Here is a 21,824-nt window from a genome sequence, read left to right as displayed (position 1 = left end):
TCATTGCAGCTTTGGAAATAAATGAACTATCCATTCATTGCTCCTTCCTGTGTTGACTCACTGACTTGAGGGATCAGGATGGTCACACTAGCTCGATAGGTTGATATCGAGCTCAAGCTCCATCTCATGCTTTTCATGAACTGTGTGGTTGTGTTATCTAGTGGGAACCCGTTAGCAGGGCTCTGGTGCCTCAAATGAACTGTGTGGTTGTGTTATCTAGTGGGAACCCGATAGCAGGGCTCTGGTGCCTCATATGAACTGTGTGGTTGTGTTATCTAGTGGGAACCCGATAGCAGGGTAGGCTCTGGTGCCTCATATGAACTGTGTGGTTGTGTTATCTAGTGGGAACCCGATAGCAGGGCTCTGGTGCCTCATATGAACTGTGTGGTTGTGTTATTTAGTGGGAACCCGATAGCAGGGCTCTGGTGCCTCATATGAACTGTGTGGTTGTGTTATCTAGTGGGAACCCGTTAGCGGGGCTCTGGTGCCTCATATGAACTGTGTGGTTGTGTTATCTAGTGGGAACCCGATAGCAGGGCTCTGGTGCCTCATATGAACTGTGTGGTTGTGTTATCTAGTGGGAACCCGTTAGCAGGGCTCTGGTGCCTCATATGAACTGTGTGGTTGTGTTATCTAGTGGGAACCCGATAGCAGGGCTCTGGTGCCTCATATGAACTGTGTGGTTGTGTTATCTAGTGGGAACCCGATAGCAGGGCTCTGGTGCCTCATATGAACTGTGTGGTTGTGTTATCTAGTGGGAACCCGATAGCAGGGCTCTGGTGCCTCATATGAACTGTGTGGTTGTGTTATCTAGTGGGAACCCGATAGCAGGGCTCTGGTGCCTCATATGAACTGTGTGGTTGTGTTATCTAGTGGGAACCCGATAGCAGGGCTCTGGTGCCTTCTTGCCGTGGGATCAAAACAACAGAGGAAATCAACCTGCTTGCTCCTTTTTGTTTTGTCAACTTTTCGGTAGGGATGTTACGTTACGTTTGATACCGGAGCTACGAGGCACGCGTCCAAATCGCTAAACAGTAAACTTCAAAGCAGTGTGCCGATGCCTGTATCACTTTATCAGCAGCACGTCATCAATGACGTCTGAATATTATTATTACTTCACACCATCATAGGTAATAGGCTGGTCTTCCATATGACATCACTCCTGACTTTATCATTCTAATGAATTCTGATTGGTTTTATGTAACAACTCCAAAAATAGAACAGTGAGGTGTAACTTTGAATTGGGACTTTAAAAAGAAATGTTGATCTTTTATAAACAATACAAAACATACAAATGACGACATCACACCTGTCCAGACCCACTAGAACACACCTCCATCTCCATTAACTACATCACACCTGCCCAGACCCACTAGAACACACCTCCATCTCCATTAACTACATCACACCTGCCCAGACCCATCAGAACACACCTCCATCTCCATTAACTACATCACACCTGCCCAGACCCACTAGAACACACCTCCATCTCCATTAACTACATCACACCTGCCCCGACCCACTAGAACACACCTCCATCTCCATTAACTACATCACACCTGCCCAGACCCACTAGAACACACCTCCATCTCCATTAACTACATCACACCTGCCCAGACCCACTAGAACACACCTCCATCTCCATTAACTACATCACACCTGCCCAGACCCACTAGAACACACCTCCATCTCCATTAACTACATCACACCTGCCCAGACCCACTAGAACACACCTCCATCTCCATTAACTACATCACACCTGCCAAGACCCACTAGAACACACCTCCATCTCCATTAACTACATCACACCTGCCCCGACCCACTAGAACACACCTCCATCTCCATTAACTACATCACACCTGCCCAGACCCACTAGAACACACCTCCATCTCCATTAACTACATCACACCTGCCCTGACCCACTAGAACACACCTCCATCTCCATTAACTACATCACAACTGCCCTGACCCACTAGAACACACCTCCATCTCCATTAACTACATCACACCTGCCCAGACCCACTAGAACACACCCCCATCTCCATTAACTACATCACAACTGCCCAGACCCACTAGAACACACCTCCTTCCCCATTAACTACATCACACTTGCCCAGACCCACTAGAACACACCTCCATCTCCATTAACTACATCACACCTGCCCAGACCCACTAGAACACACCTCCATCTCCATTAACTACATCACACCTGCCCAGACCCACTAGAACACACCTCCATCTCCATTAACTACATCACACCTGCCCAGACCCACTAGAACACACCCCAGTGGCAATTTTAGCATGTCAATCTTGGTGGGGTCTCCTCAATATTGTTTTAGATGCATGCCTGCAAGACACAACACAACAGTAAGATGTTGGCATGATCAGTTCAATCAAAGCTACCGTAACGTGATTTTACGTAATTTTATCTGTGGCCAATGACCTTGAGCCTTCTTGGAAGGCCACTTGTAATATTAACTCTATGGCAGGATGCAAAGCGCTGACATTTTGGATGTCTACCTTTACTAAGGACATAAACTTCACCACGACGTAGTGTCCCCATGAGTGACAGAACACTGAGCCAATTACAGCGCAATGCTCCTGTTTTTTGCTGGCTCGCCCCACCGCCACAGAAAGCACTGAGCTAAGCTGAAACACCTGCAATTTGGAGCTGCCTTACTCAAGAAAACAAAAATATGCCATGTGTGTATGCAAATGTATTAACTCAATGATATATATATATATATTTTGACATTGTTTGCAACTGATGTGCAACACTTATTAATGCCAAAATAACATGCAAAACAGGCAAGCCCCCCCACATGTTTATATATATTTGATTTCTTGGGGGCAAAAATTCTGGGGCTCTGCCCTGAATGACAGGTCGCCACTGACACACCCCCATCTCCAGCTCCTGCATCACTCTCCGCCACATGGCCTCAAACTGCACCATTTTATTTCTCTCCATCGCCCAGAACTTTACATTTTTAGATAATAAAGAATTTGACCTTTCCGTTGAGTTTACAGTGGAAGATTGGTTGATTTCCAGTTTTTAATATTTAAGATGATTGATGAGAAAAGTATCATCCAACCAACGGGTATCTCAACACACCCTCATATTCCATGTCTTGAAATATGTAGACAGACGGATTAAACACAGTGTCTCCTGACCCCTCCTGTCTCAGCCTCCAGTATTTATGCTGCAGTAGTTTATGTGTCGGGGGGGTAGGGTCCGTTTGTTATATCTGGAGTACTTCTCCTGTCCTATTCGGTGTCCTGTGTGAATCTAAGTGTGCATTCTCTAATTCTCTCCTTCTCTCTTTCTTTCTCTCTCTCGGAGGACCTGAGCCCTAGGACCATGCCAGAAGAGGACTGGCCACCCCACATATGCTCTCTCTAATTCTCTCTTTCTTTCTCTCTCTCTGAAGACCTGAGCCCTAGGACCATGCCCCAGGACTACCTGACATGATGACTCCTTGCTGTCCCCAGTCCACCTGACCGTGCTGCTGCTCCAGTTTCAACTGTTCTGCCTTATTATTATTCGACCATGCTGGTCATTTATGATAATTTGAACATCTTGGCCATGTTCTGTTATAATCTCCACCCGGCACAGCCAGAAGAGGACTGGCCACCCCACATAGCCTGGCTCCTCTCTAGGTTTCTTCCTAGGTTTTGGCCTTTCTAGGGAGTTTTTCCTAGCCACCGTGCTTCTACACCTGCATTGCTTGCTGTTTGGGGTTTTAGGCTGGGTTTCTGTACAGCACTTTGAGATATCAGCTGATGTACGAAGGGCTATATAAATACATTTGATTTGATTTATGATTTATTTCTGACAGTCAACTTTCTAACTCCACCCATATCTTTATGACGTCATAACATTCCCATAACATTCCCAGAAGGATTACTGAGTTATTGGTAGTTTTACACTTCAGACATGACTGCCGTTGTCCTATTCTCCCTGTGCACCTGCCAATGTAAATCCATTAAGTGAGACAAGTTACCAGACAGGACGTATTGCTAATGCTCTTCCCATTGATAACCTGAATGACAATTAACTTGTGGGTGGTGGTGGTGATGACGGCCTATTAGATGATGTCGTCCATCGGGATTCCCCCCAAGAAAGAAGACGCTCTGGATTGATCACTGGGGTCAGATGTGAAGGAGGTTGATCATCAGGAGTCAGATGTGAAGGAGGAGGTTGATCATCAGGAGTTTATGTCCTATCGTTTTGTTGGACAAGTTTGCTTACCACCAAAAGAAAACAACTTCCATTTCACATAATAATCAACTACAATGCTTCACCTTCTACAGTATAAACATGGTGTAGATTGGCTGTCAACAATTAAAAACAAGAAAAATACAAATATTTTTCCCCACAAGCTTCTAGAACTCCCGTCTTCCTAAAAACACACTAGCTTCTAGAACTCTCGTCTTCCTAAAACCCACTAGCTTCTAGAACTCTCGTCTTCTAAAATTCACTAGCTTCTAGAACTCTCGTCTTCTAAAACTCACTAGCTTCTAGAACTCTCGTCTTTCTAAAACTCACTAGCTTCTAGAACTCTCATCTTCCTAAAACCCACTAGCTTCTAGAACTCTCATCTTCCTAAAACTCACTACCTTCTAGAACTCTTGTCCCCTTAGAACGAGTCCAAACAAAACTCATCTCCAATACAGAAAAACGTGTCAAAATAAATTGTGATCCATGGAAAAGCACTGGCTAAACGCAAAACACAAATATTTTTGACTGCCCACCCTTGAAACAATCAGCAACCAAGTTGTCCTTACCACCGACATGTCTGAGTTCAAGAGGAAACTCCTGTAATATCCGTAGTAACTTTCTACCTCACTGCAGAGCTTCTCTCTCTCTTCTCAGGGTTCACTCGATAGGCATGTTGTAGGATCGGGGCCCAGTCTCTAGTACATTTGGGTTGGCACATCTGAGAATGATCCCTGATATTATAAAAGCAGGGCAACAATGTCAATATAATTGTACCCAAAAATTGTCAGTTGGTTGCATAAATAATTCTTAATACTAAATGTTACATTAATTATAAATATGAAAACCAAATGTACACCCCTTTGTTAATATGTAATAATTAACATAATGGTGAGGCATGGAATAATAAAACATGTATCTTTTGTCAGGCTGAATGTTTGAAATATGAGGTGATTTGAGTCATGCTTCTTCAGTAGTGGAATAAAGACAATTAGCACTTGAGTGTTGTCAAGAAATGCTGGAGTGATGTAGGATTGTTAATAAAATTGATTATAGACCAATGTATTATACTGCGACCATGTGTATAGGCTGCAAGTACCTTGAAATTAAGTTGTTTTAAAGTTGTTGAAAAAAACAACCCAAAACAACATTTTTAACTTTCCCATTCAACTACAACCGAACGCATATTGGACGTTGGGCATAGCCTTCTTTTCAATGTCTTTCCAATTACATTTTTCCCCCCCAAGTTTCCAAATCAATAACTGTCACAAGAATGTCTAGTTCCAATGATATGAACTCAAAACTCACGATCTACTTTGACCAATTCCCCAGTCAGACTGCTGGGGGTTGTAAGGCCCCTTCATAGAAGAATTGGACAAAGTCCCAGAATTTCTGCAAAAGGTAAGTTCTTTATTCAGAGAGCTCCGAAAATCATACAAGCACATAGCCTTTTATACCTCACATTTGGTCATATAAATACCCCTACTCTTCTCAAACACTGTCAATGCTGTTTTACAAGTCTTCTCCAACACATACATTGCTTATCATATCCTGAAACATGTTACATAATCTACTGCAAGCCTAACGGTTTCCCTCAGCCCTGGGTGGGGAGACCTCCTTCCTGTTATCAGTTTTACAGTGGTCACAAGTTGTCTGTCACAAGCTGTCTGTTAACAGTTCCTCTTTTCCTTGAATGTCTCACTTGAATTGCTAAATAGTAAAGTCTTCATTTAACACACAATAGAGAATTACAGTCTATTAATTCTAATTCTTTACACAGTTATACGTTCCAGGGTGGAATCCTTTAGTCATTACCTTAAACATATACATTCCATTATCAATAACCAATATGCAGAAACTGTTTGTGATATATTGAAAGCCTAAACATAAAATGTGCTATATACACAAACATCTGCCACAATAATCATATTACTTGAATTTTTCTTAAACAAGCACCTGAAATAAACTGCACAAGCACCAGAAACGCTGTTGTTTTGACAAGTAGCAATAAATCAATGATATCGATTAGGGGGGAGGTCAGATTGTACGTGCTGTTGAAACGAACACAACTAAAAAAACAAATGGAAGAGATATATTTCACCTCACTGGTTAGAGGACAACCTGCAGAAGACAGTCAGCTACATGTTGGAGTGATGCATTTAAATGTAGGGGTCGCTAAACAAAGGAACACAACACTTATTTGTCATCACTCATCGATATCATGTTGAAATCAATTGTGCCGAGAGGAGGGAGATGAGGTTGTCCGTCCTGTTAAAACTAACAGCTCAAAAACCACACGGAATCTGGGAATAATGTGTACATCCCTGGTTAGAGGAAAATGTGTAGAAAACAGCTCGCCACATTGTTGCATTTTGACTCAAGTGGGTCACCAATGTGGTAAGTGTAACGACTCCTTTTGTTAGTCACTTTTCGTTAAATCTCATAAGTAGTACTCTTCCATTTCAGAGCCTGGATTTTTCCCCTGAGGCTAATATCCACATCATGCTGAAATCAATAGAACAGGGGGCAAACGTTTAGGGTTCTACATTGTGACATCATTAAAATAATCCTACTATAATGTTAAAACATTCTACATTGTGACATCATTAGAACACTCCTACTACCATGTTAAAACATTCTACATTGTGACATCATTAGAACACTCCTACTACCATGTTAAAACATTCTACATTGTGACATCATTAGAACACTCCTACTACAATGTTAAAACATTCTACATTGTGACATTATTTCATTGATATCATGAAACAAATCCTTCATGTATGTATTTTCTGATGTTTGATCAGAGATCTTTTTTCAGAGATTCTCTGGTCACATTGATCACAGCTATGACGTTTCTCTCCTGTGTGTGTTCTCTGGTGTATCTTCAGAGGGCTAGATTGAACAAAACTCTTCCCACATTGATCACAGCTATAAGGTTTCTCTCCTGTGTTTTCTCAGATGAATCTTCAGTTCCCCAGATTGAACAAAATTCTTCCCACATACAGTACAGCTATAAGATTTCTCTCCTGTGTGTCTTCTCTGGTGTGTCTTCAGAAGGCTAGACGTAAAAAAAAACTTCCCACATTGAGTACAGCTATAGGATTTCTCTCCTGTGTGTGTTCTCTGGTGTGATATCAGGCCATATGGCTGAGTGAAACTCTTCCCACATTCATCACAGCTATATGGTTTAAATGATTTCTCTCCTGTGTGTGTTCTCTGGTGTGATATCAGGCTGGTTGAATGAGCAAAACTCCTCCCACATTCATCACAGCTATATGGTTTCTCGCCTGTGTGTATTCTCTGGTGTGATATCAGGTTGCTTAGCTGAATAAAACTCTTCCCACATTGATCACAGCTATAAGGTTTCTCTCCTGTGTGTGTTCTTTGGTGTACAATAAGATGGCTAGATGTATCAACACGCTTCCCACATTGAGTACAGCAATAAGGTTTCTCTACTGTGTGGATTCTCTGATGAATTTTAATGCCTGCTGATGAGGTGGATCTCTTCCCATAGTCAGAGCGGTGAATTATCTTCCCTGTGGGTCTCTGCTGGTGTTTCTTGAGGAGTTCTGATCTGGAGACTCTTCTCTGCCTCTTCAGCATCATGAGGTTGTTGAGGCTCCCCAGAGGGAGCCTCTCCTGTGTGAACAACAAAGTCAGACAGATGATTAAAGGCCCACAACAGCGGAAATCCACTGTAAAAGGTGAGGCCAACAGCGTAGCCATGATGTTGTACAACAATTGACGTATGTAATGAATGTAATGATTATTTGACAATTGTCTTAAAATGAGCAAGAATAGTCATATTTTCTCTTGTTTTCACATTAGTAGTAACATCTAAGATTGTAGACTAGAAATAAGTAAATCATGTTGTTGAAACTCTAAGCAGTGTGCCAGACGACTTTTGGTCTCCAATATAGGCCCCTTTCTGTGTTTAATAAAATTGTATGTACTATATCTTCCTAGAGCAAAAATGGTGAGCAAAGATTTTAGTTTTTCACAATGTATTCTGAATGGGGGAAACTCAGGGGAGTAACCTCCATTTCCAGGTTGCTAATGAGAGCATTTCACACTACTTTGGATTAGAGGTCGACCGATTATGATTTTTCAACGCCAATACCGATTATTGGAGGACCAAAAAAGCCGATACCGATTTTTAAAATATATTTTTTTAATGTATTTGTAATAATGACAATTACAACAATACTGAATGAACACTTATTTTAACTTAATATAATACATCAATCAAATCATTAAAGTTATCTAGCATTAAAGTTATCTTATAAAAACAATCAATCAACCATAATCACTAGTTAACCACACATGGTTGATGATATTACTAGATATTATCTAGCATGTCCTGCGTTGCATATAATCTGACTGAGCATACAATCATGCGAGTATCTAAGTATCTGACTGAGCGGTGGTAGGCAGAAGCAGGCGCGGGGGGAGGAGATGACTGTTACATCGAAAGAGGAGGAACCTGGATATCTGGGCCCGGTTTCCCAAACGCATCTTAAGACATCCAATGGTTCAAACGAAGAATTTAGCCATAAGATGGTTTTTAGAAACCGTTCCCTGATTAACACTAGTAAGTACTGTCTTAACAACAGAGGCACAAACTCTGCAGTTGAACTGATGTTTGGTGTTAAGGCGGAAATCTGCAATTGCTACATCCATATTGTGACTTTTAAATTATTTATTTACAGCCATTGATTCTTGAAGAATATAACACATGCCTCATGAGCGGAGTTCAACTGTTGTACCCCATCAGAACCCCAAATAATATTTTTTTTACTATAATGTTTAGAAACAATGTAAATCAACATTGTATAGCAGCTAAGAACAAATTCTTATTTTCATTAACACTTGCCTGTTCAGGGGCAGATTTGTACCATGTCAGCTCGGGGATGTGAACTTGCAACCGGTTACTAGTCCAACACTCTAACCACTAGGCTACCCTGCTGCCTCAACATGATTAAAACTATAATGTTGATATCATGGATGGTCAGTCCTTGCATCCATAGGTCTGTCTGTAGTTACATTTATCCAAACCCATAATCATTTTATTACCAAAATAGTGGTGGAATGACAGATTTGTTATTGTTTGAACTGCAGGTTGCTGGGTTGTGTGGGGTTTTTAAACAGCAACAAAATGGCTGCCCAGAGACTTGGTTAACAGCTGAGGGATGGGGGAAGGAGAAGTGTAACCACTCTCAAATTCATAGAGAACGATATTGTAGAAACCTTAACCCAACACCTAGCTGCCTCGTCAAGAAGTTCAGACATCTTGGCGTAACAGTTATAAGGTGTTGACTTGACAGTCGCTGGACCCAGGTTTGAGTTCAGCTCAGGGCCTCCCCCTGAATTCACTACACTATGAATACAAGGACTGGCCATCCATGATGTCATAATGATCATTTAACCAGTTTTCTAGGCTATACAGTATATTCTAGAATTAATCCATGATGTCATAATGATAGTTGCTGACTTTTGCCTAATACCTGCAGCAAATGCCTCTACCCCGTCTTCTGGCTGGGTAGAGTACTTTAGGATTTTAGTTACTGCGGTGCCTAACCCTTCTATTTCTGCGTAATGGCTCTTCGCGTGAGTTGGGTTTGTTCCTTCGTTCACGTTGTCACTCCCTAATTTTCCGGTCTAGTATGAGGTCTTGGATAGATATACTCCTATTTAAATATTCTGAGTGTTATGGATTCCTCCTATATTTCCTTACCTTCAAGTCTCTTTTACCTCTGTATATATCAATACCTAATAACTTATTCTATTGGTTATTATGCTCGTCAGCTAGTAGTCACTTGGAAACTAGTATTGGTATATATTTTGACACAAAATTCATATTTTTTACTTTTTATTTTACCTTTATTTAACTAGGCAAGTCAGTTAGGAACAAATTCTTATATTCAATGACGGCCTAGTGGGTTAACTGCCTGTTCAGGGGCAGAACGACAGATTTGTTCCTTGTCAGCTCGGGGATTCGAACTTGCCTTTCAGGTTACTAGTCCAACGCTCTAACCACAAGGCTACCCTGCCGCCCCAAATAATCTTTAGTGCAATCACTTTAACCTATAACCAGGGTCACTTTCTGTTCAGTGAGAGTGTTAAAGGCGTTTGCTCTCCAGATCTGGCCTAGTTGTCAAAGTTTCAAGCTTTTATTAAGTCACTCTGTTTTTTGTCTTATACACATTATTACAATTCAATGGTTCTACAGTTTCCTAATACATCCATAATGCTCAATCAATCCTTAATGCTTTAAGCTATGCCAGATAATATTGCAAAACTTTAAATGCGTTAACACTTCTAACAATATTGACTAAATAGCTAAAATAGTTAAATTACCTTAAATGCTCCGCCCCCTGGTCACTTTCCTGTAATTGGTATTCTCACAGCACTAACACTAGATTCTGAATTCCAATATCTCTATACACTTCCAACTCTGTGTATGGACTCAATATATTGTAACCGGTACTTGGCTGTGTCCTTGTATTGCTAATCACATCTGTACCTGATGTCTCACTGTGTGACTGCCGCTTTGTCTGTGATCAAGAGGTGTCTAGACCCCTGTGTTTCGTAGACTCAGTTTCGGGTTCACAAAGTTCAACCAAGTAGCTTCAGATAGTGATCCAATAAGTACTTAGGCATAATTATCCGGTTCTCAAATATTGTTCTAGTCTATCAAAAAGCATATATCCTAATACTATTCACTTCCAAATCTATGCATAGACTCAATATATTGTAACTGGTACTTGGCTGTGTCCTTGTATTGCTAATCACATCTGTACTTGATGTCTCACTGTTTGACTGCCGCTTTGTCTGTGATCAAGAGGTGTCAAGACCCCTGTGTTTCAAATATTGTTCTAGTCTAACAAAAAGCGTATAGTTTAATAGTAAATTTACCTATGATGATTCTCCATATGAAGTCTGTCTCATATGTCAGTGAGGATCATGCCTCTCTTATGATCTCTGTTCTCTTTATATACCTTTTTACAGGGGAAGTTCGCAGGTTTCTGGAGCTGTGGCTAAACCACACTTTCACACTGACACTGCCCTGCTGCTTGCACCGGCCGCTTACTCGGGGACTGTAGATTGCTTACACTGAGTGCTTACTCGGGGACTGTAGATTGCTTACACTGAGTGCTTACACTGGGACGGTAGATTGCTTATTACGTCATCTTAGACCTGTGTCTAAATGGAAGCTTCTTATTCTAAATCTAGGTCATGCACTACTAACTCCCATTCTGCTGCTTCCGTGTTACTGTTGGCTGATTCTACTTAATGATACCAGCTGGTTGTTTCTACCACTTGAGGCGGCGTAGGTGGCATGTCAAGCGTCAGCTGGGAGAAGTCTATGATAGGTATCTCCTCTGCTTCCCCCTGTTGTCCAGTTTCTGCAGGTGTGGTCCATGGTTCCATGAGGTCCCGTGAATGCCTTGTGTTGCTGTACCCATTGCTTGATGGAGTGGGCAGATTCTTTTCATCTCTTGTCACACCAGATATACGACATCCATAACTAGTGGTTTCCTCATTAGCATGGAGGAGTTTATGCAATGAAATTGCCCTCGTGCCGCAATTTTAGAAAACACAAAGGGGCCTGTATTGTAGACCAAAAGTCTTCTACCACACTGCTTAGAGTTTCAACAACATGAATAACTTATTTCTAATCTACAATCTTAGATGTTACTACTAATGTGAAAACAAGACAAAATATGACTTCTTGCTCATTTTAAGACAATAATTTTAACATTCATTACAGACATCAATTGTTGTACAACATCATGGCTATGCTGTTTTGCATCAACTTTTACACTGGTTTACCGCTGTTGTGGGCCTTTAATCAACTGTCTGACTTTGTTGTTCACACAGGAGAGAGACGTGACTATCGTGGATCCTCTGGGGAGCCTCAACAACCTCATGATGCTGAGGAGACAGAGAAGAATCTCTCCAGATCAGAACACCTCAATAAACACCCGCAGAGACCCACGGGGAAGAAATCTCACTGCTGCTCTGACTGTGGGAAGAGATTCACATCATCAGGCATTAAAATTCATCAGAGAACACACACAGGAGAGAAACCTTGTAGCTGTGATCAATGTGGGAAGAGATTTGCTACATCTGGCAACCTGACTCAACACCAGAGAAAACACACAGGAGAGAAACCTTATAGCTGTGATCAATGTGGGAGGAGATTTGCTACATCTGGCAACCTGACTCGACACCAGAGAACACACACAGGAGAGAAACCTTATATCTGTGGTAAATGTGGGAGGAGATTTAGTCGATCTGGAGATCTGACAGTGCACAAGAGAACACACACAGGAGAGAAACCTTATAGCTGTGGTCAATGTGGGAATAGATTTGCTTCATCTGGCTCTCTGACTCTACACCAGAGAACACACACAGGAGAGAAACCTTATAGCTGTGGTCAATGTGGGAAGAGATTTGCTTCATCTGGCTCTCTGACTCTACACCAGAGAACACACACAGGAGAGAAACCTTATAGCTGTGGTCAATGTGGGAGGAGTTTTAGTCGATCTGGAGATCTGACAGTGCACAAGAGAACACACACAGGAGAGAAATCTTATAGCTGTGGTCAATGTGGAAAAGGTTTTAGTCAATCTGGCTCTCTGGCTCAACACCAGAGAACACACAGGATTGAAATCTCATAGCTGTGACCAGAGATAATCTGATAAATGATCTCTGATCAAATATTAGAAAATACATACATGAAGTAGTTGTTTCATGATTTCAATGAATTAATGTCACATCGTAGAATTTTTTAACATTGTAGTAGGCGTATTGTAATGATTTCACAATGTAGAAGCCTAAACGTGTGCCCACTTATGAATTGATATCAACATGTTATGGATATTAGCCTAAAGGGGAAAAATCCAGGCTCTGAAATGGAAGAGTACTATTTATGTTATTTAACAAAAATTGACAAACAAAAAAAGAGTTTGGATCAAATCAAATTTATTTATAAAGCCCTTCTTATATCAGCAGATATCTCAAAGTGCTGTACAGAAACCCAGCCTAAAACCCCAAACAGCAAGCAATGCAGGTGTAGAAGCACGGTGGCTAGTAAAAACTCCCTAGAAAGGCCAAAATCTAGGAAAAACCCTAGAGAGGAACCAGGCTATGAGGGGTGGCCAGCCCTCTTCTGGCTGTGCCGGGTGGAGATTATAACAGAACATGGCCAAGATGTTCAAATGTTCATAAATGACCAGCATGGTCAAATAATAATAATCACAGTAGTTGTCGAGGGTGCAACAGATCAACACCTCAGGAGTAAATGTCAGTTGGCTTTTCATAGCCGATCATTAAGAGTATCTCTTCTGTTCCTGTTGTCTCTAGAGAGTTGAAAACAGCAGGTTTGGGATAGGTAGCACATCCGGTGAACGGGTCAGGGTTCCATAGCCGCAGGGAGAACAGTTGAAACTGGAGCAGCAGCACGGCCAGGTGGACTGGGGACAGCAAGGAGTCATCATGCCAGGTTGTCCTGAGGCCTGGTCCTATCTCGTTAGCATGTAGCATGACGCACTGATTGGTGTCACCTCGTTAGTCAGTATGTGTTACACCTGTGCTGGCTTGTCCATCTCGTTAGTGGGAAGGTGTTTCACCTGAGCTGGTCCAGGTTCTATTTAAGAGTGTCTGGCCCAGTGCTCCAGTTGTCTTGATAGATGTGGAGAGTCAACACCTTTAGTTGCTCCACCTTTTTGGTTAAAATATGTTTTCATTCCAAGTTGAAGCTTCTTTCTGAAGAGAGCTTATTTTTTAAAATGAATCAATACAAGCAAACAAGATCGGTTCCGGGGATTGGTATGGCAAATACCTTACGATTTGCCTGGACTGAAAATGAGATGGAGCCGTGGAGTAGAGAGACCTTTGGAAGGACTATTTTGATGGGATGCCTCAGGATAGAGGTGAAGGAAGTGCTCTGCCTTCAAGGGAACCCGAATGAGAAGGCTTTCGATGTGACGTTTCACAAAGAAGAAAAACACGACGAAGTAATGAAGATGGCAAAGGAAGCGGAGAAAACGGGACCCCTGTGCCATTATGCGGTGACCAGCCTGGCGAAGAACAACTTCAGGGTGGTCACCGTAACCATGTACAATCCGCACGTGAAAGATGAAGAGGTGAGGGCCTTTCTGGGGAGGTACATGGACAATGTCTCCTCAGCGAGGTACCTCAGGGACTCCCTGGGTTTCTGGAACGGGAGAAGAGGGTTCCAGGCGTTACTCAGGGAGTCCCCGAAGAGTGTGGATGGCTACCTCCATCCTCCGGCGATGTTCTCCCTGGGGGCTGACAGGGGAACACTCTACTATGCACGTCAGCCCCCGTTCTGCAGGCGTTGTATGGCCTACGGCCATATCCTGGCCTCGTGCAGCGCCAAGAAATGTCGTTTTTGTGGGTCGGAAGAGCACGAGGCCAAGGAGTGTGACGAGCCCAAGGCTTGCCACGGGTGTGGCTCAAGAGCACACCTGTGGCGTGATTGCCCGGCTCGTCACAGGTCATACGCGTCTGCAGCTGGGGGGGGAGCGGGGGATGGGGGGAGGAAAGAGAGGACGCATGCGGATTGTACGGATGGCACAGGGGAGTGGACGGAGAAGGACGAAGAAGGGAAGAAGGAAGAGGCGAAAAGAAAGAGGAGAGAAGATGGAAAGAAGGAAAAAGAAGGAGAGATTAAAAAGAAGGTGGAAGAACGTGGAGGAGCAGAGAAGAAGGAGAAGGGGACAGTGGGACGAGAAGGAGTGGAAGGAGTGGAAGAGGGAAGGGGGACAGTGACGGAGAAGGAGGGAGGAGTGGATGTGGGAGGGGAGGGGGTGGGAGGGGGGGAGATGGGGGGAAGGAGTGGGGGGACAGCCTGCCAGGCTTCCTCGAGGTCGAAATGAGGGATTTGGTGGAGGGGTTAGTGGGGATGGGACGTTGTGTCTCCCCGCTACCTCCTTCACCAAAGAAGAAAGGGATAAAGAGGGGGAGCTTGGCAGGAAGTGAGAGGGAGGGGGGTGTGGAGGGGGAGGGGGGGGTTAAGAGAGTGGCGGGGGGGGGAGGGGAGGGTAATTTGTCCTCCCGGTTTGCCTCAGCCCCTTGCATTTTAGTGGATGACTCCAGTGAGGGGTCGGTGGGTTGTTTGCTAGAGGGATCCCAACTCCTGTTTGGGGAGATGGGGTCCCCTATATGCAGCCCCGAGGCAAACAGGGAGGGGGGGATGGTGGGTGGGGAGGGAGGACCCAACACACTGCCTGGATCATGGGTTGGGATGGAGGACGGGGGGGCGTCAGGAGAGGAGAGGACGTCCCCGCCGGTGGAGATGGACCAGGGGAGCATCGGGTGAGTCTCCTGGTTTTTCTTTGGGTTTTGGGTTTTTTATTTGTTGTAAATATTTAAATGAATAGTTCTGTTTCTTTTTTTAGTCTAAATGTTAGGGGCTTAAGGGATAATGTTAAAAGGAGGGCGGTTTTTTGTTATTTAGAGGGTGTGGGGTTTGATTTCTGTTTTTTACAGGAGGCTCACCTGAGGGATGGTGGGGATGTGTGTAGATTTAAGAGGGAGTGGGATAAGGGGGAATCTTTTTGGGGCATAGGAGGGGTGCACTCAACAGGAGTAGGGATTTTGTGTGGGCATAGAGAGGTTAAAATAGAGAACACTTTTGTAATAATGCAGGGTAGAGTTTTGGGGATAGATGTTAAGTTTAGAGAAGCTAGATATAGGTTAATTGGGGTGTATGGGCCACAGGTGGCGGCAGACAGGAGGGAGATGGTGGACTGTCTGGCGCCCCTGTGTGTTACAAACAGGCACTTGGTGATAGGAGGAGACTTTAATATAGATTTAGGGTTAGGCGGTGATAGCAGTGCAGGTGCCATCTCTGGGCTAATGGCTTGCCATGGTCTGGTTGATGGTGGCCTGCACACTACTCCGGCAATGGTCGGTCCTACATGGCGCAACTCCAGGGGGGTTGCGCGGAGGCTCGACTACATTTTTGTATCCAGGTCTTTGGGTCAGTTGTCTGGGCGGCTGTTGCCTGTTTTCTTCACGGATCACGACGGGGTGTTCCTGCAGGTGGGGTCGCCAGTCTGCCTCTTCGGTAGGGGGTACTGGAAGTTAGATCGGGATATACTGGAGGAGCAGGCTTTCGTTGATGCATTTTTTTGTTTCTTTCGGAGGCTTGACGGCCTCCGGTCCATGTGCGAGGGGGTGTTAGAGTGGTGGGATTTAGTCAAGGGGAGGATAAGGGTTTTTATAATAGGATATTGTAGAAGGAAAAAAAGGGAGGAAAGGAGGGAGGTGGATCGTATCCAAAGGTTAATTGAACTTGAGTACGAGGCAGGCAACCTCGGCGGGTCGATTGACTGGGAGAGATTCGCAGCCCTAAAGGCGCAGCTCAGGGAGCTGCAGGAGCAGAAGGCTCGAGCTTTCCTGGAGCGTGCGCATAGTGGCTTTCTAGAACATAATGAGACTTGTTCCGCTATGTTCTTTAAGTCGGTTAGGGCCAGACAGAGTAGGAAGGTAATGAAGGGAGTTAGGGAAGAAAATGGTAGTATAGTAAGTAAACCAGAGGAAATGGTCAGGGTGACAACTGATCATTTCCAAGGTTTATTTAAGGAAAGGGAAATAGATGTAGAGCAGGGAAACGTGTTTTTAGAACACTTGTCCCGGCGGTTGCCAGAGGACATTAGAGACGTGATGGAGGCCCAGATCTCACTAGAAGAGGTTGAGAGCGCTCTTAGGAGGATGGGAAAAGGGAAGGTGCCTGGGATGGATGGGCTGCCGGCTGAGTTTTACCTCAAGTTTTGGGGTATACTTGGACCAGTGGTTCTCGAAGTCTTGAAGGCCATCCTTGAGACGGGGGTCCCGGGGGGATCAATGGCTGTTGGTGTGCTGTCACTTCTTTATAAGAAGGGGGAAGCAACTGACCTTGGCAACTGGCGGCCATTGACCATGCTGTGCGTAGATTACAAGATTCTTGCAAAGGTTTTAGCAGACCGGTTGCGCACAGCCCTTCCCTACGTCGTCCACGAGGATCAGACGTGCGGGGTAGAGGGCCGCTCTATAAGATGGAACCTACAGTTGATCAGGGATTCCATCGCTTGGGTTGAAGATAGAGGGCTGCCTTTAATGGTAGCAGCGCTAGATCAGGCGAAAGCTTTTGATCGCGTGAATAGATCCTTTCTATTCAGGGTGTTAGGTAGATTAGGATTTGGGGAGAAGTTTATAGGATGGATCCGTACTTTATATGTCGGAGCGGGGTGTCGAGTTAGTGTAAATAGTCACTTAGGTGACGTTTTTGACCTCTCGTCTGGGGTCAGGCAGGGATGCCCACTCTCGGCTCTCCTCTTCGTTCTGTACATGGAGCCTCTGGGGGCTGCCATTAGGGCAGACACAGGGGTGGAAGGCTTGTTGATCCCTGGAAGCGGTGGGCTGCGTGTTAAGATGACGCAGTACGCCGACGACACTTCCTTGCTGTTGTGCAAGGACTCGTGCCTGACAAGGTCCCTTGCCATCTTTGGGGATTTCACCCGAGCGTCGGGAGCAGTTCTGAACCATGCAAAGTCTTCCGTCAAGTTTTTCGGAAGATGGCGCGGTAGAACGGATGTGCCTGGGGGGTTATCTCTCTGTGAAGGGGCCCTGAGGATTCTCGGGGTTCATTTTGAGACCTCCGGCTCAGCGACGCTAAACTGGAACATGCGTATCGCAGTGGTACAGAGGAAGCTAGCAATGTGGAAGGCTAGGTATTTGTCTTTTATGGGCAAAGTCCTGGTCCTAAAGGTGGATGTGTTGCCGTCTCTTTTGTATGTGGCGTACATCTATCCATTGCCGGCTTGTCTGAGGAGGCCTCTAGTGAGGATTGTGTTTCAGTTTATGTGGAGTGGCAGGTGCGAGTGGGTCGCCAGGGCACGCATGATCTGTCCCATCGGGGAGGGAGGTAGGGGGGTACCACATTTCCCCCTCAAGCTGGACGCCATTTTTGTTTCTTTCTTGTTGACGGAGCTTGCTCGTCCGGTTATACACCCGTCCGGTTACCTCCTGCGGGTGTTCTTCTCGTATAAGGCGAGAAGCGTAATGGTGTGGTCTAACGCGGGTCCTCGGGCGGAACAGCTGCCGTGGCATTTTGGCCATGCGGCCAAGTGGCTGCGTGCGCACCCCGAGGTTGAAGTTGCCCGAGTAGGTTTAGACCACAGGCACCTGTACGAGGAGGTCAGGCAGGCAGGGAGTCCTGCGCCTGTAGCGGGCATCTCGTCAGTGGTCTGGGAGGGAGTGCAGGCGCGGGGCCTGGACAATAGGCTCAAGGACCTGAATTGGTTGGGCCTCCATAAGTGCTTGCCGGTACGTGCCATCTTGTACCGGTATAGTTTGGTGCAATCCCCCACCTGTCCAAGATCCTCTTGTGGCAGGGAGGAGACTGTGCGCCATGCCTTTTGGGACTGTGCCTTTGCTGGACTAGTCTGGGCTAGGGCACGGGTAATGCTAGGTGTGGTTAGGAGTGATTTTGTTTTGACATGGGCTAGGCTAGAGAGAGGCGTAGGGAGAGCAAAGGGAACGGATAGGGACAGGTTTCTGCTCTGGCTTCTCATGAGTCTCTTTAAAAAGGGACTGTGGGAAGCCAGGCAGAATTTAGTCAAGACAGGGAGAGATTGGGGGGTGGAAGGGATAGTGAGAAGGGTGGAAGGTGATTTGAGGGGGAAGATGAAGAGGGAGGAGAGGAAGTGGGGGAAGCATGCGGCACGGGAGAGGTGGAAAGGGGGTTTAGGGCTGGGAGTGTTAGAGTGAGTTTGGTAAGGGGATAGATTAGGGAAGGGGAGATAGGGAAAGGGTTAGGTATTGGTTAGGTATGACGGGGAGGGACGATGCTCCCCTGAGGTTTGTTTTTGTTTGATGTTTTTGTAAATACAATTAATTAAGAATGAATGAGAATTATGATTTTGTAATAGTATGAATGGTATTGATTGTAATAAATTATTTTAACCACCTTTTTGGGTTAAAGATGTTTTCACTTCAGGTTGTAGCTTCTTTCTGAAGAGAGCTTTTTTTCTTCTTCAAAAAAAAAATAAAAAAATAAAAAAATAATGAATATAAACAAGCAAACCTGGTCGGTTCCGGGGATTGGTATAGCAAATACCGTAAGATTTTCATGGACTGAAAAGGAGATGGAACCTTGGGGCAGGGAAACTTTTGGAAGGACCATATTGATGGGATGCCTCAGGATAGAGGTGAAGGAAGTGCTCTGCCTTCAAGGGAACCCGAATGAGAAGGCTTTCGATGTGACGTTTCACAAAGAAGAAAAACATGATGAAGTAATGAAGATGGCAAAGGAAGCGGAGAAAACGGGACCCCTGTGCCATTATGCGGTGACCAGCCTGGCGAAGAACAACTTCAGGGTGGTCACCGTAACCATGTACAATCCGCATGTGAAAGATGAAGAGGTGAGGGCCTTTCTGGGGAGGTACATGGACAATGTCTCCTCAGCGAGGTACCTCAGGGACTCCCTGGGTTTCTGGAACGGGAGGAGAGGTTTCCAGGCGTTACTCAGGGAGTCCCCGAAGAGTGTGGATGGCTACCTCCATCCTCCGGCGATGTTCTCCCTGGGGGCTGACAGGGGAACACTCTACTATGCACGTCAGCCCCCGTTCTGCAGGCGTTGTATGGCCTACGGCCATATCCTGGCCTCGTGCAGCGCCAAGAAATGTCGTTTTTGTGGGTCGGAAGAGCACGAGGCCAAGGAGTGTGACGAGCCCAAGGCTTGCCACGGGTGTGGCTCAAGAGCACACCTGTGGCGTGATTGCCCGGCTCGTCACAGGTCATACGCGTCTGCAGCTGGGGGGGGGGCGGGGGATGGGGGGAGGAAAGAGAGGACGCATGCGGATTGTACGGATGGCACAGGGGAGAGGACGGAGAAGGACGAAGAAGGGAAGAAGGAAGAGGCGAAAAGAAAGAGGAGAGAAGATGGAAAGAAGGAAAAAGAAGGAGAGATTAAAAAGAAGGTGGAAGAACGTGGAGGAGCAGAGAAGAGGGAGAAGGGGACAGTGGGACGAGAAGGAGTGGAAGGAGTGGAAGAGGGAAGGGGGACAGTGACGGAGAAGGAGGGAGGAGTGGATGTGGGAGTGGGGGGAGATGGGGGGAAGGAGTGGGGGGACAGCCTGCCAGGCTTCCTCGAGGTCGAAATGAGGGATTTGGTGGAGGGGTTAGTGGGGATGGGACGTTGTGTCTCCCCGCTACCTCCTTCACCAAAGAAGAAAGGGATAAAGAGGGGGAGCTTGGCAGGAAGTGAGAGGGAGGGGGGTGTGGAGGGGGAGGGGGGGGTTAAGAGAGTGGCGGGGGGGGGAGGGGAGGGTAATTTGTCCTCCCGGTTTGCCTCAGCCCCTTGCATTTTAGTGGATGACTCCAGTGAGGGGTCGGTGGGTTGTTTGCTAGAGGGATCCCAACTCCTGTTTGGGGAGATGGGGTCCCCTATATGCAGCCCCGAGGCAAACAGGGAGGGGGGGATGGTGGGTGGGGAGGGAGGACCCAACACACTGCCTGGATCATGGGTTGGGATGGAGGACGGGGGGGCGTCAGGAGAGGAGAGGACGTCCCCGCCGGTGGAGATGGACCAGGGGAGCATCGGGTGAGTCTCCTGGTTTTTCTTTGTTTTTTTTATTTGTTGTAAATAATTAAATGAATAGTTCTGTTTCTTTTTTTAGTCTAAATGTTAGGGGGTTAAGGGATAATGTTAAAAGGAGGGCGTTTTTTTGTTATTTAGAGGGTGTGGGGTTTGATTTCTGTTTTTTACAGGAGGCTCACCTGAGGGATGGTGGGGATGTGTGTAGATTTAAGAGGGAGTGGGATAAGGGGGAATCTTTTTGGGGCATAGGAGGGGTGCACTCAACAGGAGTAGGGATTTTGTGTGGGCATAGAGAGGTTAAAATAGAGAACACTTTTGTAATAATGCAGGGTAGAGTTTTGGGGATAGATGTTAAGTTTAGAGAAGCTAGATATAGGTTAATTGGGGTGTATGGGCCACAGGTGGCGGCAGACAGGAGGGAGATGGTGGACTGTCTGGCGCCCCTGTGTGTTACAAACAGGCACTTGGTGATAGGAGGAGACTTTAATATAGATTTAGGGTTAGGCGGTGATAGCAGTGCAGGTGCCATCTCTGGGCTAATGGCTTGCCATGGTCTGGTTGATGGTGGCCTGCACACTACTCCGGCAATGGTCGGTCCTACATGGCGCAACTCCAGGGGGGTTGCGCGGAGGCTCGACTACATTTTTGTATCCAGGTCTTTGGGTCAGTTGTCTGGGCGTCTGTTGCCTGTTTTCTTCACGGATCACGACGGGGTGTTCCTGCAGGTGGGGTCGCCAGTCTGCCTCTTCGGTAGGGGGTACTGGAAGTTAGATCGGGATATACTGGAGGAGCAGGCTTTCGTTGATGCAATTTTTTGTTTCTTTCGGAGGCTTGACGGCCTCCGGTCCATGTGCGAGGGGGTGTTAGAGTGGTGGGATTTAGTCAAGGGGAGGATAAGGGCTTTTATAATAGGATATTGTAGAAGGAAAAAAAGGGAGGAAAGGAGGGAGGTGGATCGTATCCAAAGGTTAATTGAACTCGAGTACGAGG

At 45.6% G+C, this 21,824-nt stretch overlaps 1 protein-coding gene across 1 annotated transcript in view; it reads left to right on the top strand.

The window, feature by feature from the left end:
* LOC139394344 (zinc finger protein ZFP2-like) overlaps nucleotides 1–21,824 on the top strand; it is a 196,958-nt gene that overhangs the window by 15,459 nt on the left and 159,675 nt on the right. Inside the window, exon 2 of the mRNA XM_071142391.1 lies at nucleotides 3,028–3,037. Coding sequence (XP_070998492.1) covers nucleotides 3,028–3,037 — 10 coding nt within the window. The remainder of the gene's footprint in view (nucleotides 1–3,027; nucleotides 3,038–21,824) is intronic.

This window comes from Oncorhynchus clarkii, unplaced genomic scaffold, assembly GCF_045791955.1.
Source record: "Oncorhynchus clarkii lewisi isolate Uvic-CL-2024 unplaced genomic scaffold, UVic_Ocla_1.0 unplaced_contig_399_pilon_pilon, whole genome shotgun sequence".
Taxonomy (NCBI): domain Eukaryota; kingdom Metazoa; phylum Chordata; class Actinopteri; order Salmoniformes; family Salmonidae; genus Oncorhynchus; species Oncorhynchus clarkii.
This window is presented reverse-complemented; position numbering and strand designations above follow the sequence as displayed.